At 39.0% G+C, this 24,289-nt stretch overlaps 1 protein-coding gene across 4 annotated transcripts in view; it reads right to left on the bottom strand.

Annotated features, from left to right (window-relative positions):
- SEMA3A (semaphorin 3A) overlaps positions 1–24,289 on the bottom strand; it is a 339,853-nt gene that overhangs the window by 163,029 nt on the left and 152,535 nt on the right. For 3 of the 4 annotated variants that reach the window (XM_074827923.1, XM_074827921.1, XM_074827924.1), the window contains exon 2: positions 7,398–7,595. The exons of the other annotated variant lie outside the window; for it this stretch is intronic. In XM_074827923.1, coding sequence (XP_074684024.1) covers positions 7,398–7,509 — 112 coding nt within the window. In that variant the 5' untranslated portion in view covers positions 7,510–7,595. The remainder of the gene's footprint in view (positions 1–7,397; positions 7,596–24,289) is intronic. 4 annotated transcript variants of the gene reach the window in all.

Genomic DNA, 24,289 nt, shown 5'->3' on the forward strand with positions numbered 1-24,289 from the left:
GAGACACCTGTCCTCTGAGTTGCACGTATGCATATATATCTTTATTTGCAAACTATGCTATATGAAATTGAGTTTTGAATAAATTTTTCTTTTGAAGTGTAGAAACATTCAGAAAGTAACAGAGCTGCTCAGGGGACAGTTTATTGAAAGCTCTGAATGATTAAGCTATTAAATTAGTAAAGCTCTGCACCCCTAGACAGTCACATCCGGCATGTGTCACTGGATTTGGGATGAGCTTATTAAGGAGGAGAGACATGGGAAATGTGAGATGTAAGTTAGGTAACTGTTTTAAGAATATGAAGAATGTAGTGATACTGTATATTTCTTGCTATAACTGAAAGTTTGATGCAAATTTAGATAGTCACAGGTGACCTCAAGATCACTGATACTGAGGGCATACACAATCAGTTGGATTTTTACACAACTTCAAATACTCATTTAAGCAGAGACGGTTTCTTAAATTAGGATGCTTTGGATCAGAATACAGCCTAAATTCTTCCATAGCATTTAATTGGTACCTTCTTTTGATACCTTCCCAGAAAGGAAGAAACTAAATGAATGAACAAGGACCTTAATTCGTTTTACAGTCACTGAAAAGCGATGAGCACCCTTAAAGTCTCATTCAGTCTGCCTAACCCAAGATTAGCTCTCTAGAGGTACCTCTCCTTCCATTGGCAGTGAAAAGAGCCTAATGTGGCTGACTATGTCAGTCAAAAAGAAAAGAGAAAGACACCACAGAGAACCTCCTGTGGTGCAGGAGAAAGGCTACATCACTCTTAAGATTTCTGATGCTCTCGACAGCTGTGGCCATCCTTTTCTCTCTTGTACATTGGGGCACTATCCCACTTGGAAAAAAATAGAAAAGTCAAGTAAATGTACTATCCCCACAGTTATTCGCACCATCCACAGCTGTTACTGGAAGAGAGCAGCTAACCTATATGAAGGCTGTATGTGGGAGGACCGTGAACTTGCAGACATTCCTGAAGGGAGCTTTAATCCTGCAAGGGAAGGAATTCACTGAATCACCCACCAGCACCACAACAGCAGCAACTTTCACATGTAACCTTAATTAACAAGAGCACCAGGACAAACTACAGAACTTCCATTTAAAATTTTGACACAGAACTGCCAGGGTCCACCCTACACATTTGCTTAAAAATAAGCGGTGGGAGCCTGAAGACAATTTTACCCTTTTTAGCTTTCAAACAACTGGAAAATGTCACAACCATCCACACCACTTGGAAGGATTTGTTTTCTTCTCAGTCACTTAGGCACTGCCTTAGGTGAAGATGAGATTTTGCTTCAGATTGAACTAGGGTCAAGTCAGGCTTCAGTTCAATGACTTTTAAACACTGAAAATGTCCAAAATACTGGAGCAACTTTGTATTGCTTGTGCTTCCATTGTAATGTTCCAGGTATGCACATGAGAGAAAAAGCCTGTGGGCCAGAGGAAGTAAATAAAAAAGATGTCTCTCTAACAGCAGCTGTGGGCATTAAAGGCCGTATGCGGAATCAGTGATTAGGCAAACCAAAACCATATTAAGGGCCAGAGTATAGCAATGCATTAAATAAAATCTGAAAAACACTTCCAAGCAAAAAGAGTTAAAAATATAAATAATTTAGTGGTTTCTTCTCAGATGGAACTCCATGTAAATACTTTCTGTACGTACAGAAGCACACGCATGAGAGATTATCCTAAATAACCCACTTACACTGTAGCAACCTGCAAAGACTGGATTTCTTATTTTAAATATTGTTTTGCTAAACCTTATGGAATAAATACACACATGAATAAACCCTAAGCAAACAGATAGATACTTCAGTCCTGATCAAAAAACTTCAAGCACAGAAGTAAATTTTAAGGCAGACTTCACATTATCAGTAGATCCATTGAGCTCAGCGAACTACGGATGTTTAAATTACTCACTAGATCAGTTTTAAAGATGCTGTAACAAACAGTAAAAGTAACTGCTGAACACCTTGTCCACAGCAAAAGAGTAGTTCCCATTGCTGTCAATACAGCACCTTCCATGAATAATTCAGTCATTTGCAAACTGTACAGCACAAATAATTATAGAGAACTCCAGCTTCTCAGAAAAGGGAGGCTCTGTAATTCAGAAACCACTTTTCTGAAAATGTTGGGCTAGGTTTTCACCCTCCTTGTTCCAATTACACTGCCTGTCTCAGGCCCTAATTAGCTAGCTGAAAATTTCCCTATATAGGCAAGATCTGAGCTTAGCCACTTCCTTCATCAGCTTCTCCCTCCTGTCAGCCTGTGGGGCATTTCAAAGGCAGGCAGGGTAGCCCTACCGTCTTCTCTGACAGTTCTCAGGTCTTGTGAAGACCCCACTCAACCAGTGTTAGAAAGACCAACACACAGATCTTCTCTGAAGGACTCATCATTTTCGGAAAAAAAAAAAGGCTGAAGAGGCTGTGGCTGCATCTGGTATCTTCACTGCCTCCCAGCGTCTGCACCAACTGAATAGTGAGATCCGAGAGTGCCAGAGCCATGCAGAAATGCCATCAGGAACGGTGGGAGCTGGAGAGTGTTACAAATCCATACTTAGACTACAAATGTCACCAGTTTGCCTTCCCTCACAGTCTTCTTCCTAAGTCTGGGTTGCCCTTCTCTCCTTTTCAGGCACGTTAGAGTGGCTTTTCCCTTAGACAGTACTTTACAATATAGTTTAAGCAAAAGTATTTTAATCTGAGACATACTCTAATACTGGTCCCAACTCAAGAGAGACAGGCTCCCTTGCCAGTATTTCTCTCCCCATTTCCTTCTCCCACTTTGTCCTGCTTTCCCAATATTTGTGGAGGTATTGAATTGTGAGTTATAGAGTTTGATGGAAAGGAAAAACCACAATCAAACCCACCAGCAGGTCATCAACTACAACCAGACTGGGTCAACAAACTACAAACCAGGTATCATATTTAGACTAGTGTACATACAGGTAATTCAGTGCGGTGTCATTCCTCCCTCGTCACGGCATGTTGGACAGATTGAAACGGACACAAGTTTTGCCATTGCTTTCACTAGGGCCAGGATTTCATCCATATGAAAATCCATCCTATAAAACTGTAAATCAACTGCACATCAAGGACGGAGTAGTTCTCACTATCACTGCAACTCTAAACAAGACACTTATTTTTAATATGGCTTGAATTGGAGCCAGGGAGTAATAGAACCAAATCTGTGTGCAATGCTTTTCCAGTTACTTATTCTCAAGTAATATGTATCCAATTGAGCAACAATAACAAAGAACAACCACACATGTACTCTTACAAAACATACTTACAGCATTTAGTAATTTTCAATAGACAAATAGGACGCGACAGATGAATTTGAGAAAGTTGAGTTCATAAGATTTACTCATGTGGAGACAAAAATCAGGGTTGCCTTAAGAAAAAACTGTAAATCAAGGAATTGTTAATGGAAACTCTCTCTTTCTCTGGGCTTATATATTTATATTTAAAGGTTACTGTAGCTGGCTTCATCTCTGTGCCGTTACCTCCCTATACAGAGGACAGCAAAAGAAAATAGGAAACAATAAATGATACAAGAAATCCATCTGGAGTTAAGACTATATTTATTGTTTTAAACTTTGCACACTCAACTTGATCACCATCTTTCTGAGAACTCTGTGCTCAATAGAAGTTTCTTGAACAGAATCTGTGACCTAGTGACACAGTATAGAGACTTACAACTGACACCGAAATTGAAGCCAGTGAGATTAAAAAAAACAACCAAAAAACACCCCCAACCCAAACCAAAACCAAAGCCCCCTACAATCTTTAAGGAAAGATACCTTTACTTTTGACATATCAAGAATGATATTTCTTGTTACTTTACAATAAGGATACAAAGTCTCTGAAGGACACAAAAAGAGGAGCTCAGAGGTTGAAGGGCTCAACTGGGCTTTCAGTTTTATAGCTGGTTTTACCACATTTAGGCTATGATCCAGAACTTACTGACTTCAGTGAACTCTGGATCAGGCCTTTAATCATATTAATTCCCTTTCACTGAAATAAGGAGATAAATATCATCCGCGCAAAACCTTTCCAATCCACGCACTAAGATGAAAATGCTTGTAAACTTTAAAATGAACAAAGCAAAACCCTGATGCTACTGAACAGAAGTTTCACCACATATTTCAGCTGGAACAAGGATTTCCCTAGTGCTCTCCTCAAATTTCCTTCCTTTAATATGCCACCAAAATCAAGGTGATATAAACCAAATAACCAGAACTCTGTTTTACAATAAACAGAAAGAACCTTTTCAGATCGCAGATGTGGCTGTAATATATGCATTTATACACTTTCTCTTCCTCTTTCTATCCGTTACATGCCCCGTAGGATGCTTCTAATCTTCCGCAAGACTGAGTGACAAGAAGTTAAGAGGAAGCAAGAATAGGAGTTCACTGAAACTTCTGTCCAGCAACCTGGGAAATGGCAGAGCTAATACTGGACCTTTGAAAACAAGTGACCATAGGAAATCAAGGTTGGCAGGGATTTAACCCTTCATGACTAGTTTTGCTAACTTTTAAAGCAAATGCCTGAGCTTTTTAACCATGTTTGACATCTAATTAGTCGAGAAAAACAAGAAGTTAAAATGCATCCTTGCTTTTCTTTTGAAATAAAGCACTGACAATTAGCTCCAAGGTGTTTGTTTCGCAAAAAACAAGCATGCATGTTAAAAGAAAGTACAATGACAGTCACTGAAAAAGGGAAGTCACTTGGGTCATTCTTTTCACCCTGAATATTTTTTTTCAATATCATAAATTTATTCTATTCAACCACAGCTCTTCATGGAGAAGCTGAACGGGTAAATAACTGGGTAGCTTCTTTTCCTAACTGCAAAGTCTGAGTAGAGATGAATGATGTAGTATCACATAGTCATATAGCAGTGAGGTATATCCTGAGAGATACATATTAGCATGTAAGGTGTTCAGTCAGTGTCTAAAAGACATATTTTCAATACCTACAGCTCTACACAAGGTGTTAACATTGATCTGTGCATAAAATACTGTGCTGGAAGCAAAATTTGTCTGGAAAAGCACCAGCTGATGAGGCTTAGTTTTCCCTGACTAATAATGATATCCCCATACTTAGGGATCAATGCTGCAGCACAGGCAACACGTTCCTTTTGACCTGGCCAAGAATTTACACTGGTACTTAACATTAAGCATGTGAGCAGTTTGATCTGATTTTTAGGGTTACACATGTTTTAAGTCAAATATGTGATTAAGTATACATATGAATCAAAGGCCAAAGTGTGAATTGCTGTAAGTCTTCAGACTTTAACTTGTTTTGAATCAACTATGCATTTACTTTCTTTACTAGATAGGAAATAGGGTTGCTCAGCATTTGAACTCATTCTCTTTTTACAATGATCTGCCAATTACAAAAACAGTTTCAATGTTCCTTTCAGTTTCCTGTTTTGCTCATATAGGATTGACTGTATATTAAAATTTGATGTCTTTAAAAAAAAGAAAATGAGACCCTTTCTCCCAGCAAGAGCAGAACTGGAAAACAACCAATCAGCAGATTAGCAAAATGTTGCTAAACTGTATATGGATACAGTACCAGCAGGGTGAAGGAAAAAAAAAAAAAAAAGAAAACCGCTATCAGTCAGATTTGGCCACCCTTTGAAACTAGTTTCTGTGAATTTAGTCAGTATGAGCAGAGGTAGCAGACTTGAGCCATCAATAAACTTTAAAAGGGTGAAAAAAAACCCAACAATAATTAATTAGCCGTTAAATCTCTTTACAGGATATTTTTATAGCATTTATGCTTCTATATACTAATCCGAGTTTCAGTATGATTGTAAAAGTTTGGAAGCAATTAAGAGGTTTTTAATGAGTTTTTTGAAATGACATGTAGTTATGGTAGAAGCTTTCTTCAGACTCTATTATGTAAAATAATCAATTTTGTGTTAAATACAAATGGCTTTTCTTATGAAAACCAAATTAACAGATTCTGAACCCCTTAAACTGTTTTTTTCATACATAGCTTTTCAAGTTTAAACACACACAAATATGCATACATGTGTTCTTTAATAGAACCCTGCACATGCATTTATTTCACACAGTGCATCCAAGTTTTGCAGGTGTTTAATTTTTGTTTTTCATCTGGAGTGCGAAAATGATGCGTGCCTTGTATCAGAGAGTACTTTTCCCCCTCTCATTTGCAGCACAGGATGGAAAAAAAAAAAAAAGGGAAAACGTATTTCTACTGGCAAGAGATATATTGACACTATACTGTAAACTGAGATTGACATCTATGACCAGGCATGCACACACATGTTCTCTTTTTTCCCACTGTAGAAGCAGTGTGTTACTTTTCCACCCTTCTTTCAGAACCGTAGCTGCTGTTCCTTCTCTCAACCTTCAATAATCTGGGAATTATGAGAAGGCAGCTCTTCAGAGAGACATATATATACAGACATAGATGTATAGATCTCCCTTCTGGAAATAATACCCTACAGCTCTTACATTTTAAACTTCTCTCCCAGTTGCACGTTCTCCAGATTTGGTGAATTCTGCTGAAAATGTACTTAGAGAGGAACTATGCTGATAAAGAGTCTGCCTACTTCAGCGTCCTCCTTTAGTACTGTCAGTATTGTACAAAAGTTAATTACTGACAATTGCAGTGTGAATGGCATTACACAATTTCAAACATAAACGTAATCTCACAGCTCTTTCTTCAGTTACACCTTTCCTGTGATCTCTAATGAAATACATCAGACTACACCAAAAACAACCCCAGTTCAAATAAATTGCACTGCATTAAACATCCAGAGGCAGTATTTTCTAGTGCATAACAGTCCTTTCCTCCTTTTCTGGACTGATCTGTTCCTTTCAGTTTATAGTTTCTTGGCAAACCCACCATCTACTGCTTATGTTAGGCATCTGATTGTCAGATTTGTACAAACTGAATATTCATGACTTGAAAATTAACTACTTCATGCCTAAAAAAGGAAAATATAAATCTTCATCTATTCCATGCTGTTTGAGACAGATCTGGGTATTGTGGCTGCACTCCATGCCCAGCACGGGAGAGATTAGCTGGGTGGCCAAACACGTCTCATCGTTTTGAAGAGTAAAGTCCGGTGAAATAGCACAAGACTGCAAAATACTCTTCCACGGATCAGCACGATCCGGAGTCCCCGGCTGCAAATGCAACTAACTCTTCTTTGTCTGTGTTTAAACTGCGTGGTACCGACCGTAGCACGGAGTGGCTTTTTAAGTTATTTCTTCCGAAATTTCTCCTAATGCCAATTTCCCCTTTGGAAGATAAGGAAAACCAGGGAGGAAGGTGGGGAGAGAGGGGAGCGCCGGGGCAAGGAGGAGAGGTCCTGAGGGGAAACCGAGAATACGAGAGAACAACAGACTTACCTTTATAGGATAATTTGAGCCTTGGCACATTATTCTTCACATGCTGGCAGTTCACTCTTCCTGCTAGTAATACTCCCAAGGAAAGCAAGGCAATCCCCCTGAGCCAGCCCATGCTGCAGCAGCCACTGTAGGGTCCCTGCGAGCCGGAGCCGCGGCGCTCCCCGTCCTGCCGGGCGCCGCCGGGGAACTTCAGGCAACCTGGGGAGCGGAGGTAACAGGTGATGGGGGTGGGCTCCGCGCCCCGCCGCGCCCCGCCGCGCCCCGCCGCCGCCGCCAGCCGCCCCGGCCCCCCGCCTCGCCGCCGCCGCCGCCGCCGCCGCCGCCGGGGCAACTTCAAGCCCCTCTCACGCACACGCCGCGGGCCGGAAAGGGAGGCAGCCCCCGGGCGCGAGTGGCGTGCGGGCGGGGGGGCGGCATGATGCGGGAGGCGGCGGCGGCGGCGGGCGGCGGCGCGGGCCGGGGGCAGGGGCCGGGCCGGGGCCGGGGCCGGGGCAGGGGCCGGGTCTGGCGGGCGCCCCGCTCCCCGCGCGGCGGGCGGGTCCCGGGCGGCAGGGGCGGGCGCGGCGCGGCGGGTGCCCCGCGCTCCCCGCGCACATGGAGAGGGAAGGGGGGACACCGGGGCGGCTGACAATGGGAGCGCAGGGAAGCTCGACCCCCCCTTCCCCTGCTGTCACACCACACATGCAAAAAAGACCAAAAAAAAAAAAAAAAAAAAAGAAAGAAAGAAACACGTCGCCGCAGATAAGAGGAGGGAACAGAAACCTCCACCGAGCTTGGGGAAGGCACGGAGCTATAAATTTCACCAGCTATTTTATGTCGTTGTCCAGGTTGTTGAGTTTGGGGTGTTTTTTTTTTAATTTCATTTTACGGGCCTATTGAAAAAATGTACACCCCCCTTTAAAAACAACACAGCACAACACAACCCACAATGTTGCTACCCACATAAATAACATCTCCTGCCCATAACGTAATCCTCTTCGGGTTGCTTCCAGTTAAAAACAAGTAACAAAGTCTTCCATCAGCGTAACTTTGCCACTGAAGCTTTTAAAGCCTTGTTAGGGAAGGTTGCTCTAACCCTCCCGCCCTCCCCACCTCCTGCACTACTCCAATTCAGCGAAAGAAATTCCTAGTAAAGCCCACTTCAACAATCAGTTCAAGACATGTACAGGTCTAGAGGGGCTTATAAATTACACTGGAGTATTCTCTGAAGTGTTCTTAGAAGTTAAAAAACGTTTCAAACCTTCCAATTTCTAGGACTGTGTGATTATTATAATCTTATATTTTTATGCAATCAAACTAGATGATGAGTTTTGTTTGTTTGTTTAAACAAAAGGGCACACAAAATCCCCAGAGGTCTTCTAAATGTTAAGGAGCTGTAAATACAAACATATAAGCAAACTTAAGCTCTCCCCTCCCACACATCTGAACAGCCCCTTCCTAGTGAGTGATGGTTTATTCAGTTTTCCATGCTATGCTGAATATCAATTTAATGTGCATTTTGGAATGTAATGCCTTACGCAGATATGTACCCTGTATTACATTCCTAATGCAGTATTGACAGAAATGCTGGCAATCAACCTTTACAAAACATTGGCATCATCAAAGAAGTGTGATGATCCCTCTTTATTTTGTTTTATACTTTCCTAGAAAAAAAAGAGTCTGTGAGTGCTTTATGGTGACAGTCTACAGTATTTCAGTGAGTTCTCTTCCTTCCTTTTACCATTACGTACTGCGGCTTAAAAAACATTTATCTAGTCCCACCGATGGTGATCACACTACACTCCGAATTTTACAGAACATAGCATCTCTTCTTTGTGTTCAGACCTAGCTACTAAGCCAGCATCTAGGAAATAGCTTTAACTTTGAAACTGAAGTTCATAGTTGAAAATGCGGGTGTCAGTATGGTTCTAATTAAAATCTAAAGACTCAAGCAGAACAAGGCTTGGTGCTATGGTAAAGCAAGGGCTAAAATTCTGTCATTGCTGCTTTCATTGCTTAATATTCACACACCAGTGGAAAAGAAGGGGCTTTTCCCCTCTCCTCTTTAACAAATTCTTTTGCTTCCTGAGTTTAACTCATTAATCCCGTGGCATTGTATCTGCCAGATTCAGCAATTCTATTGATCAGCAGCATTGTTAAGAAGATAAAATCCAGAAATAATGTTGCTTTTGGTCATTCCCACACTTGTTATCCTGAGCATTTTCATGCTCCAGGCAGTGGATTAGAGCTCCAAAATGACAAGAGACGCCTGTCTGTTTTCCATGGATTACTTGCTACAGACATTCACTCTGCAAAGGAATTCATGTCACTTTGAGATTATTTGGAGAATTGGCCTAATGAATTATCCTTTTGTATTGAGCAAACAATTAGAAACACAACACAAAAGATGCACCATATTCAGGACTTTATAAAGCACATCATCTTACAGTGATGTTGTTACACTCAATTTACTTCTCGTTGCATAAAGAAGGGACAACTACTTTTTTTTTTTTTTTTTTTTCTTATAAGGAAAAGAGAGTACAAAGCTAAAATTCTTTCTCATGTAGAATGAATGTGTAACACTCCAGACTATTTTACTGCAACCAAATAAACAAATCATAGTCCTCAGTCAATATATATTTTGCCCAGAAAACATGTGGATTACATACAATGATACTAATTTATCCAAGATCTCATCTGAGAGAGAAAATACGGTATCATTTTGGGAGAGATGAGAGATACTTTTTACATCCTTCAAGTGAGAGACCACTCATGTTTTGACTTCCTCTGTGGGATATGCCAGTCTAAAGACACAGAGAAAGGTAAAAACTGATCCTGTGGGTCATCCTCCTGCTATTTAGCTCTAAGTAGTGCTAATCAGCTAGTCAGGGTAGCATATGCTACACCCCCTTATAAGGAAAGGGGCAATGGCAGCACTTCAGTTGTGCTTGAAGAGGCTTTATATCTCAAAGACACCCATTGCCATATGTTGCTTCTGCCAAGGCGAACTTGGGCTCTGCTTGGAAGGAATGATTTGGCCAACACTCCTATGGCAAGCACCAGAAACCTCAACTCTGGCAATTTAGGGTGGGCAACAACTCTCTTTCAAATGACAATCTGTTCACCTTTTTTCTTTGGTCTTTTGAAAGCAATCTAGTTGCGGAGTTTAGAGAGAGGGAAAAAGTAAAATCCAAACTTTCCTCAGTTCTTCAGATAATACCCTTCACCCCAGAAGACAACCACAGTTATTAGCTTAATTAATTATTCCACTATTGCTCAGCAAGTTCAAAAGGAATAACAGTTCTTCTACATCATTTCCCATATTTGTTGCAGATTTTATTTTTATTTTCCGTAACAGCATTTATATGACATTCTATATAGTGTTTTATGTCTCAAAACCCAGATAGGCACTTGGGGGCTCTGTTTAGCATTTCTGGTCTCATGCTGTGTGGCATTATGATTTGGAGTTTTTTATACCACCTTTCAATATGTGCGGCAACTTCACATTGATAGATCCTACAAAAAGTTATACTGGACGTGTCTGGGCTTTCACTGTCGACCATCCATGCAGAATTACTCTTTTAATCACTTGCAAGTTGGCATTATTTGGTGCTTCTCATTACTCAGAAATAGTATTACTTGACTCATGATTGCTTCAAACCTTCTTGCTGCTGCTGTGATTTTTATACTTAGATGCTCTTGAAAGCTTAACTTCTCTAAGAAAGTCTTTAGTGTGCTTTAAAAACATACTTATGTTTTCAGAATCGTTTCCTGTGTTTTAGATGACTCATTACTTGTTTATATTGATGTGATCAGGTCCTTCTCAGAACTATGCAGGAATTACCAGAATCCGTTTTTTGATATGGAGTACTAATCCAGTCATTTCTGAGGGAAAGGTTTCTTGTCTTGAGTGTGCAATTTCTGGTAAAATCAGAGAAAAAAAGGCCCCTCTCAGTCTGTATCTGATTGCTAAAAACCTCCCTAGAGAGCACACTCCTGTAGGAAATCTGAAATCTAACTCGGATACACTCCCTGCTATTTTCTTCCATAGCAGGTGAGTTGCTTGATAAGCAGAGTATTTACAATTCTGCAAAGGGTCCCTTTGAAATTGCTCCAGGTGTATACCTAATGGTATTTGTAACATGCTTTAGAATGACTGAATAATTATTGGCCCAAAAGGAGGCTCAGTCTAGAGCCCAATTTTAAGTGTGATGTGTGAGAGACTCAGGATGCAGTTCTGACTTCAGAAGCAAAATCCCATTTAAGAATATCAAGACATCATCTGCTGCTTTTTGCTTTTATGTCACGGACTGCCACTCTCTCATTTAGGACACTACAAACTTTTTGTGGGGACATACTAGAAACATGGTGAAAAAGAATGTTTAAAAATAATCCTTGTGGGCATATGAAAGGGGTTGTTTTTCACACAGATACAGTGCATGCACCAGCTAATGCAGTAGAAGGAATGCTGAACTAGTATTGGGGACAAGCAGCAATGCAGAGGAACTTCAGATGTTGGCCTCACTTCTGAAGGCAACATGTCATGAAGCTCTACATCTAGGTTCAAGTCCTTGGCCTATATCAGACAGGAATCTAAACCTGGAGTGTATTTGACATAGAGCTTAACGCTGACACAGTTGTTCTCTTTTTCGTTTGGAAGAAAAAAAAAAAAAAAAAAAGAAACCTATAAAAGTCCTATATGGTGAAGAAAAATGTTTCTGATATCCAGACCTGCTGAACCGGATATCAGCTATTATTTTTACAGTGTTGATGATTATCACATTAGCTCAAGAGGTTATAAATAGCTGCTTTCACCTGGATTTTAAAGGATTTAAAATTCTGTGGGGTGGCAATTTTAAGTTCTGAAGCAATCACCGAGCAAAGTTACTAAAAAATGCATCAGCAAAAAGGGAGTTGAAGGTGTAGAGTTTAATATTTTATCAAACTGGAGTTGCCAAAATCACAGGCTTCCATCTAGATCTGGAAATATTCTTGCTGTTGGAAGTCTAGACATGTCTTTCCCCAGCGCTCCCTTGGGCTATGTTGCATTTGGTAGCCTTATTTAAATCTCCTGAATCTACATAAATCCATAACATTTCTTATTGTATGTGATTGGGTTGCTAACCACACCAGTTAGTATCTGCGTTCTCTCAATAACACTGCATCTTACCATCTTGTCATAATCAACTTTTCCTTCATTTCTCAGGACTAATGAGACTGTACTATATGTGATGCTTGTACTTTTGGCAGCATAATGGGATCTGTATCAGTATGATGTGTTTTATTCACAATGCTTTCAGGTCTATTAAACACCTCATCAAATTCTTCAAAAATATTCTTTGCATCCTGTTCTGTAGACAGGTTATATGCCTGTCTGAACAGCAGCATGTTCAGATTGAGCTTCAAACCTAAACAAACCTTTTCTATTCCCTTGGCCTCTGCTGCCTGATGTTCATCTCATATGCAAATGTATGGCAACGGTGATACCCAGAGCCATGGTAAGAAACCCACCTTAATAGTTCAGTGCCAGGCATGTGACATTAATAAGAGTTACAAAAAGCTTATTTTCTCCAACTCCTGGTATGGGTCAGTAGCTTCTGTTTCCAATGGATTAGTTCTGTGGTACTCATCCAAATGGAACAAAACTTCCACATACAGAGACTTCCGTCCTTCTGATTGCTTATGTTTATGGGCTGTTGGGCCTTCATTGCGGAAATACTGGCAAGGACATATGTTTTTTTACAGGAGATGAGGGAAATGCAGAAAAATATTTCATGTTCTAATTCTTCAGAGAAAAGCCAATTTAAGAAAAATTATTATAAAGGGGAAAACAAAGCAACAGCAGCCATGAAACTTTTGGCTCCTTAAATCCTATTCCAGTCCTGGTGTGTTGAACTTTATGTTGAGGGAAGTCTAATCAACCCAGAACGTCTTCTCCGAAATGACCGGCTGCAGAATGAATTGCTCCTCTAACCCAACAGATTTAATGGTTGGTGGATCTCTGAAAAGATAGATAATAGACCAGTCCTGTCCTTTTCCCCACAGCTGGCCGAAGAGCCAGCTTGCAAGGTGTATTACAACATATGCATTACAGATTCAGTTACTTTGACGTTCAAATCCAATTTTGGCTTTTATAACCCACATTTTTTTCAAAATTGGAAATTTTCCTGCATAAAACTTAAGGAACTGATACGACTCAGAAAAATAAGACATAGATTAATATCAAAATATGGTGTTCAGGATTTCCCACTTCTCTTTGAAAGTCCCCTTATGATCTGATGCGCATCTTTAGACCGCTGTATACCTTTTCAAGGTCTGATCCTACGGGATTTGCTCAGGGCCACATACTAAGACACTAAAATGACAAGAAATTGATCCTGCGTTTCTCACGTACTATGCCAACAGTTGCATCCTTACCTCTTCATTTGTCATAGTAGGCAAGTCATTCCTGTCAGCCCTAAAAGTCCCTCCTTATCACTCCGTGTACAGAAAATCCCCAGTTCTATTGTATCTGGGATCCATCATGGCCAACCTTTTGGCCCTATGTAATTTTGCTTAGTAACCTTTACTGCCAACTGTCAGAGACTTGAAAGACACAACACTATCTTGTGTGCCACCCATTCATCACAGGCTTTTAAATAGTCCAGGTGAATTGCAGCAAACTACAAACTGAGAGTGTGTGCAACATCTGCTATGATCATTGTTCTTCTCTGGACCTTGCTTCTCTCTCTTTTTTTTTTTTCTTCTTGTGCTGAGTGGCTCATTAGTATATGACAGGGATATAAGACCAACAAAACCGTAACCGCCGTCTGTCATCTTCATATATCTGCCCTATTTGACTTTTTAGACTAAAAAACTTTTTAATGAGGATTTTTTTTTCACAGACAAATTACAAGTCTGATTCTGTTGAACAGAGTGTGTGGGTGCAAATCATCTTTGGAAGATCAAACAATATCACAGAAAATGTAGGGGCTAAAGGGTCAGTTTATGGCTTCCGATGCCAGAACTGATAGTTATTTAATCACTGCTCAGGTAATCTGTGGAAGCTGGGAATGGTAGGTAAACTGTGATAACTTAGGAAAACTTGGTTGAACTTTCAATAATTTGACCTCTGCAAATGCTTTCAGAGTCAGCAATATGTGGAAGTGTGTGCTAGGAGGGGGGGAATTCAAAGAAAAACAAGCTCTAAGAAAGCATTAACTAACTCTTTCTTTCCCTCTTTGAATCCCCAGTGAATAGGGATTGCAGCAGGGGAGGGGAACTTTATCCCTTCTCTGGACTGAATTTGTAACTGTTTCAGAAAAGCTTTCCACTACATTATTTTCCTATTTATTTCTCTGACATCATAGTTCATGATATTTTAGGCAGGTAAATAGAGACACAGGAAGGATTCCTTCTGTCTCCTGAAGTGTTGAAATCCAAAACAAAGTTAGGATGGAGCTGAACCAGTCAGTGACATAAATCTTGCCTGTGGAAACTCAAATGTAGGTTGAACACATGTACACACAGATACCATTAGAGCAATTCTCTAGGAAAATAACTGAAAACCCATCTTGTTTTCTGTTTCTCGGGCATTCTAGAAATACTTCAAATACTTTGCTACTCTGTATGTGCACACAGAAAGCATAACTGCATACAGAGAGAATAACTACAAAGAGCATCAGGTAATAAACACACTCTACAACGAGTTTTTTTCACCAGCACTTGGGCTTGGTGAAAGCGCAGTCAAACCTAAGTCTGAACAGTTGCAGTCCATCTTCCCTCTTTTCTCTTCTCTCCAAGCGGTTTCAATGCTCAGAGCTCCCTGGAGCAGTTCACCCAGTGACTGAGAACTAACGGCAGTGGTAAAGGTGGTAAGAGTGGTAAAGCAAACATATGGCCAGATGTGGGGAGGAGCACTGCACTGTGGCAGCCTGACATCGTGTTGGAGATCATATGATAATGCATATCTGCTGACGCTGTATAACAGCCTTCTACTCTCTCAGAGCCTGGCCCGTTCCCTGTACCTGAGCAGAAGGAAAGACAGAGATGCTACTACTGCCAATAAATATTTCCCATGACAATAGAAATTCTTAATTCTGGATGAGAATTAGCTACTTAGCAACACCTTAGTGACTTGTGATCAGACTAGGAAGGAAAAATTTCATATACTAATAAGCCAGGTATTCAGTACATGCAAAATAGTGTAATTAAAGCATATTTTATGTTATACAAAAATAGTAATGGGAGAAGACTGGACACATATATGCATATTATGTATATATATATACACATACATGTTGTATGTGGATAGTATAACATAAAATGAGCATAATTAGCCATCTTCATTTTCCCTGGTATTTCACAGTATCTCACAGATGGATCACTCAGGTTTTCTTTTTTGTTGTTTTTCTCTGTTTAAAGCTTATATGCATCATGTACTGGTTTCATGAATCTCTCAGCCAAATTCCAGACTATTTCTTAAAGCTTTACATAACAATCTTATAAACTATAAATATATGTCTATGAAAGTTACTTTTCTCCTTTCTTTTTTTTTTTTTTCTTTTTTTCATGTTTATCTCTGTCTTCAAGTGAAACAGAACAAGAATATTTTCATAAAGACAAAAATTCCATTGTTTATACTGATCGGCACAGACTAGGCAGTGAGGGGGAAAAAATGAGGCATCTGTTGAATACAAATTAAGACAGCAGGTTGGTGTGTGAGTACTTAGGTTCTGAAGCTACTTGTCATTTGCTTTTAGTGGCTGAAACCTCACTTTCCTCCTCCCCCCTGCCATTGGACAATGTTATGGAAAACACAGTGACCTCAGGAAGGTGACTTTACATGAAATTGCAAAAGCTGCTGCACACAAGCTCAGTCTTTACCCATTTGAAGCAGTGTTCCCCCTCAGACCTAAGTTTACCAACAACAGTTTTGCTCTAAACAGTCCCTTTTAGCTGCTGTTAAAGAGCCTTGAAACTCTTTGCATGATGTTGCTAACGACAGGGAACAGTACGCCAAAGCCTAGAATTAGTGTCCTTAAAGGGTTTATTATGATGGCAAAACCAACTGTTAGGAGAGCTCCCTTGTGCCCAAAAGGTCTATATTGTGCTTCAGCAAAGCGGGGGTTCACAATAAATTGTGAAAATTGGAAGGAGAAGAAGAGGAAAAAAACAGCACCCCAGACTTCAAACAAATCTTGCTCTCCATTTTTCTTCCAAAGTGTTGAACGATACATGACGTCATATGATGTGTGGTAATTCCCCCTTCTCTATTTTGAAGGGAATAAATGGGTTCTATTTCTGAGAAAATGTATTAAAGCCAAATTTTACTGTCAGTTACCCTGATGTCAATCCCAAGCAACCACAGTTCAAATACAATTCCTCTGGATTCACGCTGATGTAATGGAGAACAGTATGTGGTGCTTGAAAAAGCAGCTGTCACCTTATGGAAAACTTTATGAAATATCTTATTTGGAAATAAGCATTCTTCTGTGCAGTGTATTTCCCCGTACTACTTTTCTCTCATTCTTTCTTTCTGAAGACAGTGCTCTAAAACAGATTCACTGTTGTTTCTTAAGAATTTATCTGCTTCTGCACTTATTCCCCACCTGACATCATAATCCTCTATTTGTGACATAATAATCATTTTTACAATGACCAATTGTGATACTACAAGCTGGGCTTAAAATCTGATCCAAAAAATGCATTTTACTCTGGTATCTTACATAGCGTCATATCAACTTTCAGCTCAAGAGATAATAATTTCAACCAAGTGACATCAATTAAGCTTTTATACAAGGGAGTGGTACACTTGATATAACTCCCTACAGATAATTCCCTCCAGAGTTTACAGTTTTATGCTATGACCGTTGAAAATATTTCAACTGTCTACCCAGTGCTTGGTTATGCAAGTCTAATGATTTTGCTGAAGTAGAAAACATTACGTATACAATTCAGTCCAGTCTCCTACAGAAGTTAAAAGTTGCAACAAGCAGAAGCTTAAGAAAAGGAAAATCAAATGCAAATATATTTCCCATGAATTGTTCAGTGAATTTCAGATACCATAATGATTTATGAGAATAACCTGAAAAGCAACATCCTTCTTGACAAGTGCTGAATGAGTACCCTTCTAAAGTTTGCAGACTTATGTTTGATGATACAGTTTCATCCTGTATTTTTGCTTTGAAATTCAGTGGTTTCTCTGTTCATCCTACCATCTTTGGCAGCTTTAACTGGAGTTATTCATAGGTTTCAAATTATGCACATGCTTTGCTGGATCTGCGCCCATGTGTGTTGAAATTTTGTTATGAGTAGGACAGTCAGCGGACAGTCAACGCAATCCAGAATCAGGGAGAGACAATTTTTGTTCTTTAGCACACTTCAAACTTTAAGGAAGGACCTTTGGAAAAATAGGAATTGGGGGAAACAGGTTATGAGATGCTGTGTAGCCTGAACCTTCTCTTCTTGACAGCTGAAAACACGAAAAATGGCAGACTATGCCTAAACTTAAACCTGATGACTAACTCGGACAGATGCAGGACTAAGATTTCTAGAGTCTCAGAGTTTCATGTTTAAGTAGAGCATTATACAGAGATTTGAGCTGTAAATTATCATTAACAAATATTAAACTCTGTATTGTTTAAATGACTGGATTTCAACATTTCCTTCCTTAATAGATATTTCTAAGGAAACTACTTCCTCAAATTAAATGTTTTGCTTTTTATAAGATGCTAAACATACCGACCAACGGGTGGAAGAAATAAACTAATATTTTGTGAATATTCTCTACTGCAATTGTTATGTTAAAGTCATTATTTCTCATTAAAGAGCTCAGAATTTCCCACCCTTCTAAAAGTTTTGTTTTCATAAGTCAAGAGAACTCTGGCTGGTGAAGGAATTAGATTCCTCTTAGTAAAATGTCCTGCAATAGTAAAATGTTCCATCTGGAATGCCCAGTTATGGAACTGTAAAAGTAAATTTTGCTGTGCTATCATCTCCTTGAAAGCCATGTGCACACAAGATGAGTCTCTTACACCATAAGATGGATCTCTGATGACATGAATTAGTATCTAACATGTGTTGCTTTGGAAAATTTTGTTTAATATTGAACACTGGTTGATGAGACTCTCCAGTGATATCACATTACAAAACTGATTATAAAAATACCGCAACCACATTATGGATAAAGTTATTATCCATTCTGTTTGCCACACCAATGCCTTACCATGGAAATCCATCCTAGATTTATTGACCGCAAATTATTGTATATGTGAAATAAATTAGTTGGAGAAAGAAGCATATCTTTATGGCTTTCAGCACATCTCCTGTGGAAACAGCATGAAAAATGCAAAACCTATTTCACTAATCTTTTCCAACGTTTTGTATATGCAACAGGCACTGCCTCAAAAGCCATATTTCTTCACTGATCACGTTTTAAAGACTCCTGAAACAAAGCTTTCAAAGTACAGTTTGATAGAGACTGTTAACTTGTTTGCTTGTTTATGTTTCTTTTTTTAACATATTATATAGTTCAATTACTGGAAAGGATAAGTTTGAAATGGTTACTGTTGTTATTGCATGAAATTAATCTGGGCTCCAGCCAAACGCAAGTCTCTTTCTCATTAAGACGGAGACATTCAGATGAAAATTAAGACCCTCCTAATGAAATATACTCGAGGATTAAGTTACAAGTGGCAGGACACATTACCTTATTTATCTAGTTGTGCTTGCATGACTTTCTAGGCCAGCAGTTATGACAAATGTTCTTTGCGCAACCTATTTTCAAGACTATTTCCATTAAAAGTAACATGATTGAGTACGCTGCTTTGCTCATAGTTGAGATATGCTTCAATGTTTATATCAAACCAATTAAACTGTGTTGTTTTAAAGCAATAAAAATGGTTCTGTAATTGCCACATGTTCTTCTCTGCCATTTTCAAGTCTGGAGACTAGGAATAGTTTGCAAGCTTTCTGTACACGGTATTTCATGGTCATGCATTTGACCTTTTAATTTTATCTTGCATTGATTTGTATGATAAAAAATTCTAGATCTTTTTGTGTGTGTGTGTGTGTGTAGTTCTTCTTTATATTTTTCTAACATTTAGAATAAAGATGCCTACAGTGATATTATTGTTGTTGCTGTTGCAATTGTTACTGTTATTTCAAGCATTTTTCTTGCTTACACATTATCATGGTTATACCTAGCACGTTACAGGAAAAATCACTGAGCTGCTAAGTTAAAAAACTGTAGTTGCACACAATCATATCATTAACACACTCTTGCTGGCAGTTGAAAAATATGTCACATAGCTCCCTTTGACACATCTGCTCTTGTGCAATATGTACCATCATCTTCATAAGCCTGTATTAATTCTGAGTGCCTCCATCTGAACCAAATTAAAAGAGCCTGAATTTCAAATAATGGGTGTCCTGAAAAATGTCTTTCATAGAATGTTATGTTTGGAGGCAAGTAAGTTAGCTACCACTTCTGAAAACCTCTTGAAAAACATTATTTGTGGGTTTAAAGTTGGGGAATTAAACTATTTCAAATTCTGGGCTATTGGGTCTCTGTATGCAAGCAAACAAAAAAGAAATGGTCTTCTTTTCAATACCTGAAATTACAGGGAACATTTTTCTCTATGGACTTTTGTTATATTCCGTGGAACACTTTCCTTTGCATTCATGCAAGCTAGAGCACCAAAGACCTATCCAAAGCTGGTCTGAGGTAGAAGCAAGGCATGGAAGAATTTAGGGCATGGAGTTACCTCTAAGGCCATCAGGAGTATTTGTTCATGCCAAGTGGGGTGTAGCAAGCTCCTTTAAGCATCAGGTTTTAATGACACTAATATTACCTGCCTATAAACAGGTCTGGATATATGGAAACAGTCTGGGGAGCAGAACAGGTAGCTTAGCACTTGGATAGTTATATATATATTTTTTTCTGAAATATGAAACATCTTAAAACTACTCAGGAGGCTGTGTGTTTGAGGCTCTGGATGAGCTGAGATATAGGACTGTGTAACTGTGAGTTGTTATGCATCATCTGCCTCATCACTCAGCCTATCATTAGTGCATGGTAAAAATGTGTGAGCTCATACCTCTATCACCAATGCAAAAAGCACCTATGGGGTACGCTTCTTGTCTCTCCGCTGCACAGTAACTCCATTCACTGCTGAAGCCTTCTCAGTGCAGCACATTGCAGAAGCAATTTGCCTAGCACTGAGGATTCTAGTTAGAAATTTCAGCAGAGGCAGGAAGGAAAAGAATGGGGAAAGGAATTGGTAAAGGTTCAGAGGCTGTTTATGTGGTGGGGAAAGAAATTGAAACTCTTCCCAGAGAATGTTATGATTAGCAATGGCATTAATGTTCGAGCTGATATTTGTACTTTATCTTGTACATTCACTAAGAGAAAAAAAAAAAGTTTGAAAAAGTAAAATTATGGGAGAAACAGAGATACAGAGATGAAGAAATGTTCCCATGAAATGCTATAAATTCAATCCAATGTGAGTATTATGTATATTAGACCATTTTGTGTCTCTGAGAGGTCTCAAGTTAACAGAGGAAAGCACAATGTCAGGATACATACCTGCAAAGGAGAGGACTGATGATAATATTGTGCTTCATATACACTTAGAGAGTGAGAGAAAAAAGAGAAAGGGGGCATATATTTTTATTAGCTGCCATATATTATTTTACAAACAACTTATATTCATGGGCCATATTGGACTGCAAACTCTACTTCTGTTCCTGTCAAGGCCCAGCTTTAGCCAGCAAAGACCTGATAGCAGATATCTCTGATCATATAACAGTAAATGGAGGGCTTTGAACTCATTTGCTTGCATGAGATAAATAACGTTAAGAGACATGGTTAATAGCATACTTATCTTGTGCACAAGTGGAAGGGTTGGCTGTGATCCACTTCCAACTTTGAATTTTTACTACCACAGCTAGTATCAGATAAAAGCTGTTTTCAGGAACCAATAAAATTGTGTTAGAGACAACAACAGGGTTCTGCCTTCTTTACGACAGTTAGTGGAAATGCTGTAATTTCTTTTCAGCAATTTATGTTGAGACACCTCTCAGTCAGAAGAATGTCTTCGTTACGCACGTATAAACCAGAATATCAGCAGTGTCTGGAACAGGACAGGTTAATGTTATAATGCTGATCAATAACACAGATTTCAACTCAGAAAGGCCAATAATATGGGTTACAGATCCATTGGTCAGCTAAGGAATCTGGCCAAGGCAGGTGATATTTACCATTTAAAGGATTTGCTAGTAATTTTCCCGGGACAATAGTTCACACTACAAAAAATTCTGTCATAACACTGATTGTCAAAGGAGAAACAAAAACTGCACAAGCACAGAGACTGTCTTATGCTGTATTACCAGAAGGTGCTTCATCCACAACACAGATTAGTGAATAGGACATGATTTGCTGTATTCACTTCTATATCTATGCTGCTTCTTTCTATGTATTTAAAAGGATGTCATTCTTCAGTAAGTAATAAATTCCCTTTCAAAAAGTATCTTAGCTTCACTGCGTTTGTTTTTATGAAGAACATTTCACACACACCGTTTCATCTAATTTTCAAAAGTAAAGATGTCTCTGGAACATGAAGAATCACTTCAGGAGAAAAGAAAAACATATCTAGATTCTCTGTTTCTGCTATGCTTCCAGAGTTCTGTATTTCTGCTCTGTGTTTCTACTGACCACAGGAGAACAGCCTCCAGGACTGGGGAGGCAGATGGCTAAAAAATCAACAGTGAAGAATTATCTCTGTCTTCTGCCTACACCTTTTTGAACCTGAGCTGAGTTTCACAACAAAGTAAGTTCTTTCAGTAATGATAGAAATTTAATCACTGTTTTCGCTAGAGAAGGGTTACAGAGTTTTGGATTAATTTCAGCCCTTAGTTATCTGTGTTTAAAATGTATAGGATATATTCTCTCTGTGACATCTTTTTAGGTTCACACCAAAAGCTGTGTGAACCATTTGCTGATTCTACGGGGATGTGACAAGATGGAATACTACTGTCAGGTGGCATTTCTATGTATCACCATAATGCATTGAGTAATAGTCATTAAAAATGTATATCATGAAAATCTGATTGCTTGTATAAAATCTGCCTTACAGGGTTTTTTTGAAAAACATATGGATACTCTGTCGCTTTGCTTGTGGGAATGGTTCTGAGATATGGACGTAAAAAATAGTGGGATTAGAAGGTTGATCCTATTTACACTCAGGAGAAATAATGCACCTGCCATATGCAAGAGCAGTAGCCTTAATAAAGAATTGAAATACCTGAAAAGAGGACTGAAAACATCAGAAAAATTATCAAAAAGTGGTGATAAATAGTGCCATCAATACATGAAAAAGCCCCATCCAATCACTTCTAGTTTTTGAGAGTAGAGGTAGACATGCAGTACTGGAGCCAAAGGACTCTGAAGTAACTATGAGCCAGTACAGTTACAGTTGAAGAAAGTAGCTGAATAAGTAGGTAAACTTAGGGAGAAGGAATTGGCTTCACATAAAATGTTCTCACTGTACACAGTAAGACTCAAAAATCGTTTGAACATACATATCTGAGAAAGAGCACAAAACTTTTAAAGGTGAGGGAGGATTTTTTCAATATAAACATAGAAGAAACCCAACATTTTTAACTTTGGCAGAATAATCATCGGTGGTAGCTGAGTTCATATATTTTCCTTTCCTAAGTTTTGGCTAATTTTTTCCTCCCAACATTGTCTTGGAGTAGTAAAAATCAAGTTTGCAGTGAAAAGTGAGTAACTCCTCTAGCACTCTTGGAAGAATAATGCCAAGCAAAGTACATTTTTCAAGAAGGTGGCATTCATGGTGCTCTCTGCCTGCTTCCCCTGCTGTTTTCTTGGGTACATCTGAATATATGTCCCTGTCACCATTGAGCTGACATAGCACCAGCAGCTAAAAGATGGGCAATGAGAGGCCTCAGTGCGCTACACTCGTTCTCCAGATATATTGTACACTCATACCAGGAATATCAGATTTATTATGCAAGTGCAGAACTAAAGCACAGTGCACCCTCATTAAAACTGGCCTTCTTGAGAAAAATGGATTTACAGAACACTTCTAAAATAATAATTACATTCATTATACACATATTAAATGACATGACAGAGAGAATGACCTAAGAGACTCTTGAGGAAGGTAGAGACCTGGACCAGTGCATCACCTGGGAAATCCTTCTGGCTCACAGATTTTTTCCAGCTTATCCAGTAAAAGAGAAACATTCAAAGGGACGAGTGACTAAATGATATATTTCTCTAGGCTGTACATAGCTGGTTTATAGAACACAAGTTGTATGTCTACATTATAGACAATGCTAAGACCTGTCCAAGTAATATTTTTTTTAGAAAAAACAAATAAAACATTAGACAGCCATGACCAACAGCTTTGAGCTGTTGGAATTTTGAAAAGAAACAGAGATTGTGGCCCAAATCTGAATAAATATAACACAAGTTCTGTATAATAGACATAACATATCTGGTGGAGACCTTAACACAGCTAGGTATATGTGCAGATTATAATAAATCTGAAGTCATCACTAGAATGCCTGATGCAACAAAAAGTTTCCCAAGTTTCTCTCAATGCTAAATCATACAGGGACATTTGTGATAAATCTTGCTGCTTAAGTTAAACTGTGCAAAAAAACCAAATGGCTATCACAGAGAAGCTTAAAGAGGTTCTGAAACTGATGGGTTTGTTAAAAGACCTGGTAATACATAACCACTATTCCAGAAAGCAGAAATCTAATTTTTTCTGTGAGAGTTCTAAGAAAGGCTCTGACAGAGTCTACTTACAGTAATGTGATTGAAAATGATCATCACTAGTTCATGTATCACACTAACCACACTAACCACTAACCATAAATGAGTTTCAGTCTGCTCAAAAGGA

The sequence above is a fragment of the Strix aluco genome, chromosome 5 (assembly GCF_031877795.1).
Source record: "Strix aluco isolate bStrAlu1 chromosome 5, bStrAlu1.hap1, whole genome shotgun sequence".
Classification (NCBI taxonomy): Eukaryota; Metazoa; Chordata; class Aves; order Strigiformes; family Strigidae; genus Strix; species Strix aluco.